Source organism: Chelonia mydas, chromosome 2, assembly GCF_015237465.2.
Source record: "Chelonia mydas isolate rCheMyd1 chromosome 2, rCheMyd1.pri.v2, whole genome shotgun sequence".
Taxonomy (NCBI): Eukaryota; Metazoa; Chordata; order Testudines; family Cheloniidae; genus Chelonia; species Chelonia mydas.
Genome location: NC_057850.1, coordinates 149,149,728 through 149,170,413, shown reverse-complemented (window position 1 = coordinate 149,170,413; position 20,686 = coordinate 149,149,728). Strand labels below are relative to the sequence as shown.

The following is a 20,686-nucleotide window of genomic DNA, read 5'->3' as shown; positions in this document are numbered from 1 at the left end:
TAGTTTGTACTGACTTTACTAGGCTTTTTATGTAGCCTGTTGTAAAACTAGGCAAATATCTAGATGAGTTGATGTATCCCCTGGAAGACCTCTGCGTACACCTATGGGTAGGTGTACCTTTGTTTGAGAACCATTGCTGTAAGAACTATGATTCTTCTGGAATTTGGCACTGTGCGTTGTCTCAGGCCAACTAGTTGTCTTGATACTTTTGGCTCTCTTAGTTGTGGCCTATTTCATTGGCATGGATATGAGGAAGTTACTCACCTTGTGCAGTAGCGATGGTTCTTTGAGATGTGTGTCCCTATGGGTGCTCCACTGTAGGTGTATATGTGACCCCGCGCCTCTAATCGGAGATTTTTGGTAGCAGTGACCCATTGACCCCGCGCATGTGCCCTCCCTCCCGGCTATTTAGCACTGCACAGGCGAACCCCCCGCACTTCCTTCTCTACCACAGAGCCCTATAGAGAACTCCGAAGTAGAGGGGAGGAGGGCGGGTTGTGGAGCACCCATAGGGACACACATCTTGAAGAACCATCGTTACTGCACAAGGTGAGTAACTTCCTCTTTTTCTTCGAGTAGTGTCCCTATGGATGCACCGCTGTAGGTGACTCCCGAGCAGTACCCACCACTGGAGGCTGGGACTTCGGAGTGGAGTCTTTTACTACAGAAAGTACTGTGGAGTCGAAGATGGTGTCAGCAGCCAAATCTTCAGTGATCGCATAATGTTCTGTGAAAGTATGGGCAGAGGCCCAAGTCATTGCTCTGTAGATTGCTGAGATAGGGGTATCCCTACGGAATGTGATTGAGGTAGAAACTGACCTCGTGGAGTGGGTATGGACTCTGGACAGAAGCAAGTTGCGCCCTTGATAAGTTATTAATGCAATTAGAGACCCATTTGGATGGTCTTTGAGCCGATATCAGAGAGCTTTTGGATCTTTCTGTGGACAAAAGGAAGAATTTAGGGGATTTCCTGAAGTCCTTAGTCCTGTCCAAATAGAATGCTAATGTCCTTCTAATATCTAGCATATGCATAATCATCTCCCAGTTGTCACAGTGTGGTTTTGGGAAAAAAAAGGGGGATGGATTTGTTGATTCATATGGAAAGTGCGGAGAACGTAGGGAGAAACTTGGGATATGGCCTTAGAGTTATTGTCTTAAAAAAAAAAAAAAAAAAAAAAAAGGGGCCGTGAACGATGGATGTGCCATCAGGGTCGCTTTTTTTCCTATGTGCCTAGCTGATGGTGTGGCAATTAGTAATGCTGTTTTCATGGATAGGTGTAAGAGAGAACAAGTTGCCCTGGACTCTCAGGGAGGTCTAATCAAAGCCCTGAGAACTAGGTTGAAGTCCCAGGCTGAAATGGGTAGTGTCACATGCGGGAAGAGATTCCCAATGCCCTTAAAGAATCTATGCATTAGTGGGTGAGCAAACACCAAGTGGGAAGCTGATTTCACCGCGAGATGAACCGTAAGGGAGCTAAGTGAAAGTTTAAAATGTAGTGCAGAATCAGAGGGAGGAAAGATGAGGTTGGGTCTGTGTGTTTGAAATGACACAAACTTGTAGATAAGTATGTTGAGTGGTTAACTTTTGGTTGTGTTGCAACACATCTTTCAGCTTGTCAGAGCATTCTGCCTCTAAGCCTTGGAACTAAGAAGGAGCCAAGCCTAGAGGTGGAGGACCCACAGGTTGGGGTAAAGGGTCAGCCCATTGATTTGAGAGAGCGGGTGAGGGATGGGCTGAAGAGAAACAGGAGGGCATTGCCATCTGTGTCAGGTAAGGGAGCCAGACTTGTCATGGTCAAGAGGGGCAATTAGAATAACTCTCGCTTTGTCTCATTGAATTTTCAACAGAATCTTAGAGTAGGAAACTGGGGAAAGACATACAAGTGGGCCCTGTCCCGTGGGAAGATGAGGGCAACTGCCAGTAAATGTTTCCCCAGACCAGCCCTGGAGCAGTAACAAGGACCTTTCTTGTTCCGTTAAGTAACAAAGAGATCCATAGGCAGGGTTCCCCAAAGGGTGGATATATCTTGAAGCACCTCTGAATTCAGTACACACTCATTGTCATGAGAAAATTGCAACTGTTATTGTCGGCTGTGATGTTCTGTATCCCTGGTACAATAGACAGCTGAGATGAGCACATTGTGATGGGTGCATCAATTCTAAAGTTTGAGTGCCCTCTTGTAGAGGGAGGGAGATTTGGCAGCTCCTTGGCCGTTTATACAAACATATAGGTCACATTAATTCCATCCTGACCTTTGTGTGTTGTTTTTGATGAAAGGCAGAAAGTGTGCACAGGCACTCCTGACAGCCCTTAGCCCCAAAAGAGTGATGTGGAAGGTCATTTCTGTGGAAGACCATTTGCTGATAAAGTCTAGTCACTGTACCGGGGTTAGTATGCCGCCACAATGAAGAGAACCTTGGAGAATACCCTGTGTGGAGCAGTCTGTACTGGTAGTGATCCTGCCCCAAAGGTAAGCAGTAGGAAATCTCCTGTACAATGGGTGTATTGAGATATGGAAGTAGGCACCCTGTAGGTTCAGGGCTAGAAATCAATCTGCTTAGTTTAGAGCTGGTCCTAACTGCTGTGAAGGAGGGCAAGGTGACTTCTGAGTGGCATGACAGGTGTATAGATGGCAGATGATGCTGTAAGGTATCATTGTTCAGGCACTCGACCAGCTCATCAAAAGTGCTTATAAGAGGCAGTTGGAGAGGTCACGGACTGAGGTGCAGACTGTTCCCACTTTAAGCCCTGGTCCTCTTACACTGTGGCTCATGACAGCACTGAGATGGTGGGTATTGAGAAGATTGTGACCTGTGGTGTGGTTGAGAGGTATATCTTCTCTTCTGTCCCACAGTGTAGATTCCTAAGAAGTGTAACATGATCCAAGAATCCTTCAGGATGTGGAGAGAAAATCTGTCTTCTCCTCAAAGAGTTGGGCCCTTCAAACTGGAAGTCTGTAGCTCTTTGGGCAATCTAGAGAGGTGTAGCCAAAATAACCCAACCACAACACAACCCGCTTCAGTACCACTGTCATGGAGACTGGGCGGGCAGCTGTAACAGCTACATCCGGTGCTGTCTCTAGTAACAGTCTGGCTATTAACTGACCATCTCTAAGAATGGTTTGAATCTGTTCTTTTTGTGTTTCCGGTAATGTTCCAGAAACACATGGGGTTTCGCATAATTAATAAAATTGTATTTGGCCATGACAGTCTGGTAATTTATTACTCTAAACAGTAATGTTGTCGATGAATATGCCATCTTGCCAAGCCTGATCGTATGGAGTTGACTTGACATCATGTTGCTTGCTTCGTGCATTAACCACCTCCACTATGATGGAGTTGGATTGCAGATGTTGAAAACAAAGTCTGCCTCTTTGGGTAGAGATGTAGGGTTTTTTTGTTTTTTGTTCGTTTGGTTGGGTTGGGTTTTTTACACTCTGTTGCTGGATGGTCCGATGGAAGCTGGTGTCTGCCAGATGACTTTAGTAGGATCTAGAATTGCCTCATTATTTGGGAGGACAATTCTAGATGAGAAGGTGGTATGCAGAATTTCCACCAACTTGTGATGTGTATCTGCCACCTCCTATAGGGGAATCTGCAGCTCATCTGCCACCCTCTTGATATGGTCCAGAAAGTTCTTAAAATCTTCACCTAGTGATGAGGGGTGGGCAGCACAGCCTGATCTGGGAGAGATGAGGAGAAGTGTGCTGGAGGGGAGCTTCCTCTTCAGGTTCTTCTTCCTGTTCTGAAAAAGCTTCCTCCTGTGCTGACTCAGGTGCTCTGGACAGCCAGGCTGTCCCATCTGGTGGACTCGCCCTGAGAGACACCAGGGATGGTTGCGACGTGTTTGTATGTCGCCCAAGAATTACAATATGACCTTGGGGGGGCGCGGGAGGAAGGGGGGCATGGGCAGTGGACTTACCTCAGGGGGCCCACACCACGATTGATGGAATTGGGGAGGACTCTTGTAGTGTGACAGTGGGCCACAATGAGGGCCAGGGAAATGATCTCCTCCTGGCCAGTGTCAGATTCTTCAGTGGGTAAGGGTGGGGCTGACTGGGGCATTGGCAGTATACATACAGCCCAGTGCCAAGAGCGATTCTGGGTGCCGGGATGTGCTTGATACCGGGGTCCTGGTACCAAGTAATGGGGATTGCAGTTCTTCCCCAATCATCAGGTCTCCAGGGTACCAGAGCTCATGCAGTACCATGGGTTCATCTGGTACCAAAGAGGAGTGTCCCTGGTATGTTGTCAGTACCGATAATTGGGCACAGCACTGCCTAAATGAGAGTTTTGTTGTGCCCAGCACAGAAAGTTTGTTGGCACCACTATTTTAGAGATGGTACTGTAATTCTCTCTCCCTGGGTACTGAGGCCACAGGTCTCCAGAGTACCAGAGCACGTGTGTTACCATGGGCTCAGGTGGTACCACAGAGGAGTGTCTGTAACATGTTGTCAGTGTCGATGGTTGGGAAGGTGCAGAACACTTCCTAGATGGGAGTTTTGTTGCATATGGTACCAAAGGGTTTCTCTGTGCCGCTGTTTTAGAGATGATTCAGTAATTGTCCCCTTTCCTTAGGGGGCGGTACCGTTTCCTGAGAGCCTGACTGCGGAAGCCCCTTGGGGACGGTGCCGGGGGGACGGTGCCGCAACAGAGCTCACAGCAGGAGACCCCTTCTCAGGTGCCTGCTTCAGAGCTGCAGTGCGGACAGTGCCCATGGTGCCGCAGCAGAGCTCACAGCAGGCGGCCCCTTATCAATGCCATGCTTCAGAGCTGCTAGTGTCCTCCTACCGAGGTGGCTGCTCTGGGGAGCCCCACCTGCTGGCCAGCTACTAGGAATGCATGTGTTTGGATTGGTGCCGAGATGGCCGCACTGGGGAACCCCTCTGGCTGGCCAGTTGGTCGGAGGAGCTCTTTTTATGAGCCTTTCCAGGGGGATTCTGCTGGTGGCTTCCCCCCCAACCCACCTCTTCTTCTTCTTCTCCTTCTCCTCCTCCTCCTCCTCCTCTTCACAACTCGACCCCTTTTGAAGTGAAGGCTCTGGGTATGATCCCGGGTCAGCACCCACCAGAGTCCCCTGCAGACTGAAGTGTTTTCTCCATAGGGAGGAGTTTTAACTTCAGCTCTCAGCTCCTGTGAGGCTGCCGTTTTAGCTGTGGCAGGTAAAGCACTTCTGTGAGGCTTTCCCAGGCACAGCGAGAGTGTCTGGCCATTACAGGAACTAACTCCTGGCAGGAGAGGCACCGCTTGGAGCAGAGAGCGCCAGGCATGCCCCTGGGCAGGTGGTTGTCATCCTCTGGCAGGGAGGAATGCAGGAGAACCTTGTCGTTACTTAATTTTTTATTTTCAGTTAAAAAAAAAAGTCTACTAGATGCTGGAGGGGAATGCCCCCAGACAGGGCAGGAAACTGAAGTTCTTTCTTTTTTTTTTTTCTCTTTCTTTTTAACGCAAAGGAATAAAATAAAATAAACACTAGCCTAACTACTTTTAAGGAGAACAAAGGTAACAAAACAAACACTACTTATGCTAATGATACAGATAAAGAAGGGACAGCTGTTCATTCTGTCTGAGGCCAAAGGCGGTTGAGAAGGAAGTGAGGGGGGGTTCAACCGTGCAGTGCTAAATAGCCTCGAGGCAGACCACAAGGGAGGGAGGGCACGTGCGCGGGGTCAACTGGACACTGCCACCAAAAATCTCCGATTTGAGGTGCGGGGGCACGTATACACCTACAGTGGAGCACCAATAGGGACACTACTCAAAGAAGAACTGCCAGTGCCATGAGAGCTATCAAGGCACAGTGTCTCATCAGGGAAGAAACTGGCTCCAGGAGGAAGATATTCACACATTATAAGAAATTCCACACTTGAATATGACATCTTCCCTCTCCATCATGGCTTGGTATCGCTTGTTAAGCTTTGGATTCACCACTAGACTTCTCTTCAGTTGCAGCTTTCTTGTACATTTAAAAAACTGATCTAGTTAAACCCATACAAACGAGGGTTGTCAGGCGCCCGGTCAAAAAGGGACCCTGGTGGCTCCAGTCAGCACCACTGACGGGGCCATTAAAAGTCCAATCGAAGGTGCAGCGGGACTAAGACAGGCTCGCTGCCTGCCCTGGCTCCGTGTGTGTCCTGGAAGCGGCTAGTGTGTCCCTGCGGTCCCTATGCTCAGGGGCAGCCACGGAGGCTCCGCGCACTGTCCCCACCCCGAGCACTGGCTCCACAGCTCCCATTGGCTGAGATCACGGTCAGTGGAAGCTGCTGGGGTGGTGTCTGCGGGCTAGGGCAGTGCACGGAGCCTTCGTGGCCGCCCCTGCACCTAGGAGCCAGAGGACATGTCACTGCTTCCAGGAACCGCCTCAGGTAAGTGCTGCGCAGAGCCTGCACCGCACCCCGAACCTCCTCCACGAGCCCTGAGTCCACTCCCACACCCCAGCTCCTTCCCAGAGCCCGCACACCAACTGCCTGCCCCAGCCCTGAGCCCCCTCCTGCACCCAAACTCCCTCCCAGAGCCTGCACCCCCTCCTGCACCCCAGCCCTGAGCCCCCTCCTGCACCCAAACTCCCTCCCAGAGCCTGCACCCCGCACCCCCTCCTGCACCCCAGCCCTGAGCTCCCTCCTGCACTCCAAACCCCTCGGACCCAGCCCAGAGCCCGCTCTTGCACCCCAAACCCCTCATCCCCCATCCCACCTCAGAGCCCACACCTTCAGCTGGAGTCCTCATCCCCCTGCACCCTAACCTCCTGCCCCAGCCCAGAGCCCCCTCCTACACGCTGAACCCCTCATCCTCAGCCCCACCCCAGAGGCGTACACCCAGCCAGAGCCCTCACCACAGACCCCTCAGCTCTGGCTCACCCCCAGCCCCCACACCCCAACCCCCTGGCCCAGTCCAATGAAAATGAGCTAGAGTGGGTGAGAGCAGGGGATGGAGTGAGTTGGGGAGGGGCCTTGGGATAGGGGTGGGGCCTCAGGGAAGAGGATGGGGGAAGTGTGTTCTGTTTTCTGCAATCAGAAAGTTGGCAACCCTAATGCAAACTCTTTTGTGGAAACATTTATATTGTTTTAGAACAGTCTCATATAACTGTATCTTGTTTTGGTATATGTACCTTTAGTTAAACTTGTGCAATTGGATGTTCAGAGTAGAGGCCCAGAGTCCTAATTCATCCACTGACACACTGACCATGCACAAGCCTCTCAACCTCACTTCCGTCTATAAAATAGGCATAATTACTTCTGTCCCTCACAGGTGCTAATTTTTTATTTTTTTTTGTAAGGTGCTTTGATTATCCTTTTACGATATATGTTAAGGGTAAAGTAAATCCTATTAGCATTTCACCTTAAGAATATCAACTTATCAATAGCTGTAACATTTGAAATAAAATGTTAAATATTTAACAGTAAAAGACCTGTTCTCTTATGGTCAACGTGAGAACAGAAAGGTAATTGCTGAAAGTGAAGAGGATTTTCAGGAACTCTATATCTTGGGAACTGAAGTCTGTCTTAATTTTGAAATTTACGTAGCCCAAAATGGAAATATTGCAGTTGTTACTGTATATACCAGCAATAAGCACCTAAGATTATAATTGCTGTAAAATACTTTCTTCCCTCAAGCATTTGGTTGTTATATTTTATGATGTTTTGCAGAAAAATATATATAAACACTGTAATCAGTCTTTGTGGTGGTTTTTCCCCCCTACAGAATGATCCAGTTCGAAAGCAGAAAGCCCTAGAATACTTGGTATGTACAAAAAGTACTTTTGCCAGGATTTTGCTACGTTTTAACACTGGATTTGCACCACTGCAGAAAGAACAAATCTTGCATGAAACACTGGGAAGAGTATGAATGAACTTGATCAGTAATTCCTACTTTTCAAGTCATATTTCTTCACATCTTATTTCACCAAATCTTAAAGATTGGGCAGCTGCAGTATAAATAAATCCTTTGCTGCTTGCTATTGCCCAGAACATCATACACTAGAACTTGAATTTGAACTGCTTCAGAGTTCAAAAAAATAGAGCTTGATATCTCTGCTTTTTGTAGTAGAGATTTTAACATTAGCTGCTGTAGTAGTTTTTAATAATGTTTAATGTCTAAAATGCTTTGCAAGGAGAATGTTCATGATTAATTATGGCTTGTAATTTGTTTAGGTAAGTGTCTAATCTGTATTTTGAAGCTCTGAGAAGAAAAGGTTACTTAACTATTTTCTTTAAAAAAAAAAAAATTTGGAGAGAGGCTCAAACACCTGCTTCATCCTGCCTTTTTGGTTTTTACTGTGGTGCTCTCTGGCTGCTCTCCCACTCTTTTATGCCATTTTGCCCCATCTATATAACAAGATTCCAGGAATCTCAGTCTGAATCCTAAAATGTCTGAGGCAGTGGAAACAGCTACCAATGTGGATGAGAACCCTCTTTATTTAGATTATCATCTGGTTCAGCCATCACTGGGATTTGAGGCCTGTAGCATCCAGTTTGTAAGTTCTCAACCCTTTTTTTGCTTTTTTACACACACAACTTCACAAATTACACCAGCCACTGGCCAGGGCTTTCAGCTGCTTGTATAAATCTCATTTCCTTAATTTTTTGCTCGAGTTGGTCATAGAACTTCATTTGAATCCATCTATTTTGCATCTGTTTCCCAAAACTTATGATCTCCTTGGGGAAGTCCGGTTGAGTATTTGAGATAAGTGTTCTTAATTATTGTTTGAAACGTAATTAACCTTTTTGAACGTGTGATTATTTTTAATTTGACAGGAAACTTTTCGGGTCACCTCAGACACAGAAGCAACTCTGGTAGTTAGTATTACACAAGATCTGACAGAAGCTTTGAAGACCTTTTGTAAAAAGAAAGCAGCTGTAAGTAATCGGTCTACTTCAATGACTAGTTCTATATTGTCGTGTTCTGTTGCAACGTTTTCCCATTTGTTTACCCACTCCTCCCATTCATAATCATGTAACGTCCCTGCAACAATTATGGCAATTGGCACAGAAATTGGAAAATAAATATAAGTAGCTGTCTTTTAGTATAAGTGTGCTTGGTGTTGAGAAGTTAATTGCATTGTTTTTTCACTTTAATTTCTTTTCCATGTCCCATTTTGTCCTGTTTTTCTCCCCTCTGCATGTGTATCTCTGCAGTTGGCCTCCTTTACCTCCTTCTGCACATGCTTACATGTTGCCTAATTGTTCTCCCACCACACTGCTTTCCTGCTACTTATATATCCAAGATATAAGGGAACTAACTCAACCACTTGGTGTTTTCCCCCCAAGTGACATTACTTCATTCTTTTCTCCCCTGGACATGTGGACAGTTCTCAATGGTGGCATGTAGCTCTGTTCCTGCTTGAGGCTTTGAACCATGAGGACAGCTTCTGCTGCTTCTTCTCATATATCAGCAGACTGTAGTAGAGACATCTAGGCTGGTTGCTCTTCTGTTTCTATCTGCTTATATACAGGGATCAGAGAAAATCATGGTTTCATGGAACTTGTGAAATTAGCCTAGTATTGTGACTTTCAACAGCAGAGAGGCAGAAGCAGGCATCCCTGCTTTCTCCCTATTGAGACCATGGCTGCTCGTGGCGGGTTAGCAGACTGGTCCCATTCTGGAGGGGGGCAGGGAGGTGGTGGGTTGGTCCTATTCTGCGTGGGAGGGGATTGGCTGGGGTGGGGATGTGTCTCATTATATGGCTCCAGATGGTCTGGCCCAGTTCACGCTGTTTGGCTCCCGCCAAGGTTGCTGCTTCCTGTCTGGCTGTTGGGAGGGGGGAAGAAGGGCTGGCTCTAGCAACGCAGTGGTTGGGAGCCTGGCCTGCCTACACACGGTGGCTCCTGCAGTCCCAAGGGAGACACTGCAGGACCTGAGACCAGGATCCATCCCTCCACCGTAACCGACATCTTAGCTGTGCGGCCACTGCTTGGAACAGGAGCAGGTGTGTGAAGGGCCCTGCCCTGGCAGGAGGATAGAGTGGATGGATCTTGGTCTCAGTTTCTCACCAGCTGGAGCTTCAGTTTTTTCCCAGGACCTGCAGGGGCCACTGGTGTGTGGGCCACACTGAGGCTCCTAATCACTATGCAGTAACCTGGCCTGGAGCTGAGTGCAGAATGAGCCAGGCTCTGATCCTTGCCTCATGCTGGGCTGGGTCAGATCAGTCAGCACCGTGTGGTGAGACATGCTGCCTGCCTGCCACCCCTTGATTCCTTGGATTAGGACCTGCCCACCATCTCTGCTTTCCCCACAGGCTTGGGACTGGCCTGCTCCCCCTTTCCCCCCATGAATAGCCTCCTCACTGTTGGAAAAATCGAAGCAGTTTGGTTCTGGGGGGACTCAGCAGCCATGCATATCCCACAAAATTCAAATGTTCACCCATGACATTGCCATGAATATTATTTTAAAATATAACAAAGTTTTGAAAACCTGTACAGTAACTGGAGAAGGAAGAGGGGAATAAGGAAAATAATCACTGAAGTCTTTCAAGGAAAAAAACATGAGCACTGTCAAAACTAGAATGTATTAATACTAGCCAAATGGTAAGTATGGTTGGTTGGCTTTCATTTTGTTAGCACTCGGCACATTTTGATAAACAGGTATCATAAGGTGTGGGTGTGTATGCATGAGAGAGAGGGAGAAAGCTCAAAGGCCTAACTTGTGTATTTGAGGTTGATTTTACTCAGATTAATGGCTAATTCAAAACCCAGGTCAAATGGGAGGAAGTCATTGTTCCTCACATTGATAGTTGGGAGAAAAATAGGGAGAAAACTTGAGCAGCACAGCAAAACATAGGATTCATTGCTTAAAAATAGCATTGCCAGTGAACATTTATTGGCATGCTATGGGAAAAGTTGCTATTTTTGAAATATTGGAAATGAAATGTAAATTTTTAGAACAAATACCATAAGGTGTGCTATTTTTTTCCCCCTAGGTCAATTATGCCAGCAGCCTGAGGCCATTGATGTCAATATCTCAAGATGAGCTTTCAGCAGGAAAAAACATCCAAAAACCCTATAAGTCTTATGAAAATTACAAAGGCAATTCAGGTACTTTGCAGGGTGTCTTTGCCGAAATATTATTTATAAAGTGGATTTGAATTCACAGAACATGCTATTTGAGGACTTAAACTTCTGCCCAGTCATGCTACTCTGCCACTAGAATGCTGTGCTTTAGAAGTGCTCTGTAATTTCCATTTGTTGTCTGGTGCAGTTCAAGGAGTTTTGGGTTTTAATCTGTTAAATCGTTCCTGATTCTGATACTGACCACCTGAGGACCTGCCCATCTCATTGGGTAGTGCCAAAGTAGCTGAGATTAACAGGCAGTGCTAGAGCTGTCATCTTCTGGCTTTGATGAGAGGGTTTCTTCAGTGAGGGATTGGTCTGCCATATTTTCCAGTGAGCAGAAATAAATAGTCTGGAACCACTAAGGGCACAGAATAAGATGCATGCCTCCCAGCTTGTGACTGCTCTAAAGTATTAAACCATTTTGGCAAAAAAAAGAAATTACATATGGGTCAGCCACTACATCAAACAAATAAGAGTGGAGTGGTGCTGTACCAACCTGCACGTCCACCTGAAGAACAGTCTGATTTGTTAAAGGGAATTCTGGGACTGAAGAAAGATATAGCTGATTCCATGGCATAAAAGCAAACTATCCCACTATATAGGAAAGATAGGAAGCATGGCAAGAGGCCACCCTGGCTTAACCAGGAGATCTTCAGTGATCTAAAACTCCAAAAAGAATCCTATAAAACATGGAAACTAGATCAAATTACGAAGGATGAAAAGAAACAAATAACACGAGTATGTAGGGACAAAATTAGAAAGGCAAAGGCACAAAATGAGATAACTAGTTAGAGACATAAAGGGTAACAAGAAAACATTCTACAAATACAGCAGAAGCAAGAGGAAGACCAGACAAGGGTGGGGGAGGGGGAATAATAGAAAATGTGGAAATGGCAGAAGTGCCAAATGATTTTTTTGTTTCAGTTTTCACTAAAAAGTTTAACAATTGGATATCTAACTTAGTGAATGCCAGTGAAAATGAGGTAGGATCAGAGGCTAAAATAGGGAAAGAACAAGTTAGAAATTACTTAGAGAAGTTAGATGTTTTCAAGTCACCAGCGCCTGATGAAATACATTTTAGACTACTCAAGGAGCTGACTTAGGAGACATCTGAGCCATTAACTATTATCTTCGAAAAGTCATGGAAGATGGGAGAGATTCCAGAGGACTGGAAAAGGGGAAAATTATAGTCCTAATCTATAAAAGAGGGAATAAAGACAATCCTGGAAATTACAGACCAGTCATCTTAACTTCAGTACCCCGAAAAATAATGGAGCAAATAATTAAGCAATCTGTTTGCAGATACCTAACAGATAATAAAGTGATAAGTAACAGTCAGCATAGATTTGTCAAGAACAAATCATTTTCAAACCAACCTAATAGCTTTCTTTGACAGACTAACAAGTCTTGTGGATGGGGGAAAGTGGTAGGTGTGGTATATCTTGACTTTAGTAAGGCTTTTGATACTGTCTCATATGACCTTCTCATAAACAAACTAGGGAAATACAGTTTAGATGGAGCTACTATAAGGTAGGTGCATAGCTGGTTGGAAAACTCTTCCCAGAGAGTAGTTATCAGTGGTTCACAGTCAAGCTGGAAGGATGCATCAAATGGGGTCCCTCAGGGATTGGATTTGGGTCCAGTTCTGTTTAATATCTTCATCAATGATTTAGATAATGGCATATAGAGTACACTTACAAATTTTGCAGATGATACGAAGCTGGGAACGGTTGCAAGTGCTTTGAAGGATAGGGTTAAAATTCAAAGTGATCTGGAGAAATGGTCTGCAGTACATAGGATGAAATTCAATAAGGACAAATGCAAAATACTTCACTTAGGCAGGAACAATCAGTTGCACACATATAAAATGACTGCCTAGGAAGGAGTACTGTGGAAAGGGATCTGGGGGTCATAATGGATCACAAACTAAATAAGAGTCAACAGTGTAACATTGCAAATAAAGAATACATCATTCTGGGCTGCAAGCAGGAGTGTTATAGGCAATACACAAGAAATAATTCTTCCGCTCTACTCCGTGCTCATTAGGCCTTAACTGGAGTATTGTGTCCAATTCTGGGCACCACATTTCAGGAAAGATGTGGACAAATTGGAGAAAGTCTGGAGAAGACCAACAGAAATCATTAAAGGTCTAGAAAACATGACCTGTGAGGGAAGATTGAAAAATTGGGTTTGTTTAGTCTGGAAAAGAGAAGACAGAGGGGACATAACAGTTTTCAAATACATAAAAGGTTGTTACAAGGAGGAGGAAGAAAAATTGTTCTCATTAACCTCTGAGGATAGGGTAAGAAGCAGTGGGCTTAAATTTCAGCAAGGGCAGTTTAGGTTGGACATTAGAAAAAACTTCTTAACTGTCTGGGTGGTTAAGCACTGAAATTTCCTAGAGAGGTTATGGAATCTCCGTCAGTGGAGATTTTCAAGCAGGTTAGAAAAACACCTGGCAGGGATGGTCTAGATAATACTTAGTCCTGCCTTGAGTGCAGGGTCTGACCCGGTGTGCCTGGGGCAGCCCTCACTGGAAATGCCAAGGTCAGGGCAGGCTGCAAAAGGGAGAACAGGTACTCCCGAGACTGGTGGGTAACATTGAATTTAAACTCCCCAACCAGTCACAAACTGTGCTTCTGACCCCCCACACTAGTTATCAAGAAGCAAAAAAGGAATCTCACAGCCCCCTTATTGCATTCCAGTTTTCTGGCTTCCAGTCAGCACCTAGGTCCAGTACAGTGAGAAGTTACTTAAAAAACTCTGCTCACATGTACAAAATGTTCTTCTGACCCCAAAGGGTCAGCCACATTGCCAGGTCAGTGTAGGTTTGGATCTTACCCAAAATACTAGCCAATCCTTTAGTGCTTAAAGCTAAAGGTTTATTATAGAGAAAAAAGAACAAGAGAGATGTTAAATGGTAAAACACTCACATACAATGACTTTAAAGTCCATCCAGTCCCTAGCAGTATTAGTGAGTTTGTTGGCTTGAAAGTCCCGCTGGACACATCCACAACTTGGATGAGTCATTCAGTCCTTTGTTCAGAGCTTCAGAAGTTTGTAGGAAGGTTACTCCAGGGGTAAGAAGCAGGACTGAGGACAAGAAGCAGGACTGAAGACAAAATGGAGAAGATGCAGCTGCCTTTTATAGTCTTTTTGCCATATGTCAGGTACTTCCTTTATTTCGAACACATTCATAGCAGAGAGCACATGACTTTGAAAGGCCTCTTAGAGTTCTCTTCTTAAGCATGTCCCTGCATGCCTTGCTGATTCATATACCTTGCCTTCTGTCAGTTGTATTGCTGATGTCCCTTAATGGGCTGTCAAACAGGCTAGGCAGTGCTAATACCAATCTGTCTGGGTGTGTTACCCAGATGCATAGCACAAGTTTGGAACTACAGACGTACCATACATATAATTTACAATACAAAGGTGATATAAACACATAAACGAGATTATCATACCTGGCAAGTTATAACATTTTTGCAGATAACCTTACACGGCATATCTGGCATAACTCATGGCAATTTTACAGTATTGGTATTCATAATATCCTAAACTGTCCCCGAGATTCCATACAGTGTCACACGGGGGACTGGACTAAAAGACCTCTTGAGGTCCCTTCCAGTTCTGTGATTCTATAAATGAAGTGAATAAAGCAGCAAAATTTCAATGTCTGGTGCATATAATTAGCTAGAAAAAAAATTTGGAACTTGAAGCATTTTGGTTAAATAGGCAAAGTGAGACGGTTAATAGAAATTGGAGAAAAGTTAGAATTTTAGCAGATTCTCAAAAGCTTTGTGAAAACAGGATATTGCTTAAGCCAAGAAGAAAATTCTCAAAGATGAGCTGCAAAAAATATTTTAAATCAGGCTTGTATCAATATTTTATTCATTATGTTGTAAAGGTTTTAATTTTGTAAAATTCCTTCCTTCCTTTTTTTTCCACTTTAAATGCAACAGCCTACCCTTCAAAAGAACAGTGACATTCCTGATATTTCTAAGACAAAGGCGTCCTCTTTATCAGAATGTTAGTAATTTGAGTAAAAACAGATGTTAACAACTCTTGGAGTTTTACCACTGACTTCAGTGGGAACAATGAGGCCAGCCCTAAGCACTTTTGGAAATCCAGTCCCCAAATATGTAGACCTCACTGAGGAAGCAGATTCTGCAAACCATAGAAAGGCTGAGCACTGAAAATCTCCATAATAATTGCGTTAAATATTTTTGGCATTCCAGTTTCTAAACTGGCCTAAAGTGACATGAGAAAAGTAAACCTGACAAAGTTCTGTGTTAGTTTCACCTACTCCCTTCTTAGGTTCATCTTGGACATACATTCTAAATGTGGTGGCTGAGAGGCAGATACGTTTTTGTTTTTTTTTTTACCTGCAGTGTCTTCAGATTATAACTGTTTTTCAGGCACTTTAACGTTTGTGTTATCCTTCATTTGAGCACAATACTGTTAGTTGGTGAGGCACACAGTCACAGCTTATTTTCATGGATTTGCGTCTTTTTGTTTTTTGGTTTGTTTTTGGACTCGCTGGCTGTTACCTGTTTGGGAATCTTTGCCACCTAGATTCCTTATCTAGAACTAAACCTCTTTGTAGGAAATGTCAGAAACTTCATTAGCATATGCTGTCTGTCCATTGGTGGTACATTCATGCTACCCTTAGTGTTCAGACTCGTACATGAGTATACTATTAAAATGGTCTTTAAATTTTAAAAACATTCTTTTGACACATTGTACTCTTGTGTCTGTAACTATTGCTGTCTTCAGTCATTCTGTGCAAGGGCTTGCCTACACATATAAATGTTACTGCTTTAAGTGTACTGGAATAGTTAAAGTAGTAGAAAACCCTAGCATGGATTAAGTTATACCAGAGTAAAGGTGAATAATATCAAAAGGGAAGAGGGGAGTAAGCTGTACAATTTCAGGCACCTTTATACGGATAGAACGGTGTCCACATTGGGGTTGTACTGATATAACAAACCTAACTGGATAGTTATACCTGTACAGAAATGGAGTGTGGACCAGGCCAAGTAATTAGGTACTGGGGCACAACCGAGAACTACTTTCAGAGAACAGCTAAGGAAAATGCTTCTCTCTCCTGTGAAGGTAGTGTGTTTAATTCAAATATTTGTGACTTAAGTGATTTAACTATTTTTGAGTCAGAATCATTCACCCACTTTCCTTCATTAATTTTATTAACATTTTATTACAAACCTGGTGAAAAGGCAACTGATGATGGTGGTTTAACATTTTGCCCACGCGGTAGGTGGTGAGACACATAAGTGGTTTTTAATAATTTAAATACTATCCTAAAATACAAAGGGGGTAAACTTCCAGATTACCACCCACCCTCCCCGCCATGGGCTTAGTTAAGTTTGACCAACTTGTGCTGCTGGCCTTTCTGTCATTTTATTTAGGTTTACTTGCATGTTTCTTTTCAGGAAATACTAACTGGAATCAAGATTTTTCATCTCAAAGACCTGAACAGGCACAATTTACATCACAATTAGATGCAAACCCTTCATTCACCACTGCCAGTTCATACAGTTACCAACCAAGTGATGGATCATCCTCATATGGACTAAGACCTAATGATTCTGCAACAATGGCTGCACTCAGTAATTCATTTGCCCTTCAGACGGGAGGCTTTGCAACTGGAATCAATGAATGGCTGAAGCAATTCAACCAATCTGCTTCTGTATCCTCCCAGTCCACTTCAGTTGGAGGCACCTCTCCCTACTTCACATATTCAGGAAGTGGGTATTCAACAGAATACAAGTCTAATAGTGCCCAAGGAAACAAAACTACAGAACCTGATAACAGAAGCGCTTATGGTGTTGGAAGTACAAACTGGAAGAGTCAAAGAGCATTTACAAATACAAGGAATTTACCTGACCAGAGATCAACCTATTCTGCTTCCTCTGCTACATATCCTTCATCTGGAGGATATTCAACAAACTATCCTTTACAAGGCTGTTCATCTTACTACAGGAGTGGGTCTGCAAATTCCACTTCTTCATCAAGAGGTGGTTCTAGTTGGTCAGAAGAATTGAGATATCAGAAATCAAATTTCAAGACCGATTCGGCCTCATTTCATTCCTCCTCTTCTGTCCACAATTCATACAGAGATTGCCAACAACAAAACAGAGAGTCAGATAAGATGTTTGATGAAAATGCCAGTGGTCTTACTCCCAACATTCTGCATAGACTTCGAGGAAAGGATGTACCTACAATGACCAGAATGCTTAAGCAGCTGACTCCATATTATCCAGCACTTCAAAGTAAGATTGTAAAGATTTTAAGCTTAGTAAAGCCTTGTTGATCTAGTTTGTAGTGCTACGAAGCAGTAGTCAAAGGTTCAAACTGTGCAGAGGGCTGACATGGCTTGTTCAGTTGTGAGGGTTACTTTTGGGTTGACTTCCCTCAACATCACATTTGCAGCTCAAGATTGGCATTAATATTGCTCTGAAGGGAGCTCAATTTAACTCTTCTGAGGACTGATATAATTGTTTTGGTGATGTGGTTGTGGGAAAGTGATGTTATGAAACAGGAGAGAATCCTACCTAATTTTAGTTGGGGATTGGTCCTGCTTTGAGCAGGGGGTTGGACTAGATGATCTCCTGAGTTCCCGTCCAACCCTGATTTCTATGATTCTATGCATTGGGGGGTGGGGGAAGAGAGCTTTGGTCTGGGCCGTCTGGCTGTCCAGGTTTCAAATTTCATAAAGCAGCCAGTTTGCTTCAGACAAGAGTGGCTGCTAAAGAGAGACTGAGTACAAATAACTGGATTGGGGGAAATCTAGCATTGGCGATAATAGTAGAGAGACATGCAAAATGTGTGTCAAACACACTTGGGGATAATTTTTTTACTAGTAAAATATTTAGACAGTTTGATATTGATTCTGACTGCTGTTGAGATGGTAATTTGTCACATTATTTTGCTTTGGTATCTACACAAATAAGCATTATGAATTGCAGTTTGTTTTAAATATTAGAAAAATATTCCATTTTATGAAATGTATTTCTAGAACATTTAAGGCAGAACTGAATTAATATATAACTGGGGCCAATCATCATGTTGGTGAATTTGCCGGACAGATAATGCAAACTATTCGACTATATTAGAATTAGGAAAGTTAGTTAAGGAAATTAGGAAAGCTAAATCTCTAATTTTTAACGTGGTATCTGATATATGCATTTATGCAAAGTTGCATAAAAATGAATAAATAATTTAAAGATTTTTTCTTTTTTCCTTCACCAGAAATCAATATTGAAACATTAGTCAAAGCATTAATTGAAACTAGAGAAATAAATTAAGAAGATAAAACAGCTGAACTGGAACAGATGAACAGAACACTGAAGAATCTTCATTTTGAGTTTTTAGGAAACTGAACAATTTAGTTCTGGATGTGGTTTGTTTTTTTGTTTTTTGTGGAAGGGGATAGGGTTTGTTTTTAGTACAGTAAAAATGTAGTTGGAGCACAAATTATTGTCATGGAGATGAATATACTGTCCAGGCATTTTTATGCATTTGTTAAATATTTTTAGTAGATTGCAGTGAAAACTCTAGATTTTTGAGGGCTGGTTAATATTAATCACCCTTTTCCAAAAAAAGGTTTTGTATGTTATAATCCATTTAGAAAGAATATTCACTGAAAATAGAGTTCCATTGCATGAAAAATACAGAAATGCATTACTTCACATATGAACAAATGGCCAGTTCTTCTAATTTTAGACTTTATAACTAGTTAGGATACATTTTAGAAGTGACTATACTGAATTTCTTTTTGGAACGCATTAAAATGATGGGCCCTAAACAAAACGTTTCTCCTACTGTGAACTCAAAATGTGCTCTTAAATAAGAAAATGCAAACACTTGTTAGTGGAAAAACTTAACCAATGTTATTTTTAAATTGTAAAAATGCACACAAATATGGAAATACAACCAGAATTACATTGTATAGAATAGCATTCTGCATTTTCAATTTTTATTTGTGTTAAAAAAAAAAAAAAAATCTGAGCATTTTGCAGTGTTTATTTTCCAAACATTAAAACCAGGATGAAATTGGGTTAAAATATTAAAAAAATAGAAAAATTGGGGGGGAACAAAAAAACCCTTTTGTAATATACACATTTTACTACAGTATACACTTTTTTTTAATGTACAAAGGGATATTTTGTCTCTCTGTGAGCTAGTAGGTTTTCCAAGTATTCTGGTTTGCATATGCTTCCATAATTTTCTCCCAAGTATCCTCACTCAGATTGAGCCTCTTGCTGTCTTGGAGGTAATCCAATTTTGAAGATGTGCACTCTGCATCACTAAATCCCGGGGGTACACTCAGAGCTCACTGTGCTACTTTGCTGAAGTTGGGAAGTATGTCTTGATGGCTGTTCCAAAAAGCCCACACATCCAGTTTCGCGTTGTCAGGGTCAGGCAAGTTCATGTAAGTAGTAAACTCCCCTTTCAGATTTGAAATCTTATCGTTAGTGGCAAATGGTTCAAACGCTCTGGTCATAGTTTGCTGCAAAATTCACCTTGAGGAAGGGGTGCAACACCTGGATGACATTCCAAAAAGAATCTTCTGCACCAAACACTTTGGGGTTCAGGTTATGCGTCACAGGCATCTTCCATTTCTCACTGAGCATTGAGTTGACGGTTTTGAACGCTTTTTTGGTTTTCTTGTGTTCTGGGGTCAGAAGGATTTCCAGAAATGGCTGAGTTTTCTCATCATATGTTTCTCCTTCACCTTTTGTGTTCAGTTCTCCTGAGATTTTGGTTGTCAGGATCCAGTAAACCTCTGTTTGCGCACATGTGTTGGCAGTAGTCTGAGAGAAACAGAAAACACTGGAGTTATCACACAGTGTTTTCAACAGTGAACATTACCTCGGTATGCAGAATGTGGCAGTCATTCTGGTTATTTGCCAGTCTCTTCAGAGTTTCTGCTTTAGAACCATCAAAGTTGGGATGATCTAGAGACGCATTATTTACATGACCGGCAGCAAAGTACAAACTCATCCACCGATGTGGCACAACAGGGGTAGGTAATCAGCAGTTGGCTCTGCACTCATCTTGTACTGTGGAAAACAAAACCTTCATCTTGTTTTCATGCTTGAAAATGGCCCTGAATCCAATGAGGCAAGATTTCAACTCTATCATTTCTTCTGTAGCAATAGCTGCTGACAGCGCAACATTAATCAGATGAGCAGGACAGGTAATCCGTTGCAGCTCCGGTTTTTGAGTGAATTTAATCTCCTATGCAAACTTAACCATCTAGGAAGCAGAATCTGTGTGTGTTGTGGCCATGTTTTCCCAAGTTAGTTGGTACGTATCAAACATGTCAGTTATTGCTGCATCGACAAAATGGGTGGCAGCAGATGGAATGAATGTCACATCAGCACAAAACAATTTTGCTTTGAAATCAAAAACCGAAAACAATCAGATGGTCCAACACATCAGAAGACGCATCAAAAATCAGACTAGAGACCACATTGCCATCAGTTTACATACTAAAGCATCATCATTTTCTTTCAGATACGTATGAGTGAGGATGTCTGCATTAGAAAGAGCTTTTGCTGCTGGACAGTATTGTGACAGTCACCACTAGGCCCATCTGCAATTAACAGTAATTGTCC

General features: G+C 43.2%; 1 protein-coding gene across 6 annotated transcripts in view; it reads left to right on the top strand.

Annotated features, from left to right (window-relative positions):
- LOC102932517 overlaps positions 1-19,014 on the top strand; it is a 60,905-nt gene extending 41,891 nt beyond the window's left edge. For all 6 annotated transcript variants that reach the window (XM_027824301.3, XM_043540323.1, XM_037893407.2 and 3 more), the window contains 5 exons: positions 7,699-7,737; positions 8,751-8,852; positions 10,913-11,027; positions 16,496-17,335; positions 18,315-19,014. In XM_027824301.3, the coding sequence (XP_027680102.2) occupies positions 7,699-7,737; positions 8,751-8,852; positions 10,913-11,027; positions 16,496-17,335; positions 18,315-18,370 (1,152 nt within the window). In that variant the 3' untranslated portion in view covers positions 18,371-19,014. The remainder of the gene's footprint in view (positions 1-7,698; positions 7,738-8,750; positions 8,853-10,912; positions 11,028-16,495; positions 17,336-18,314) is intronic.
- Positions 19,015-20,686: the final 1,672 nt, after the last annotated feature.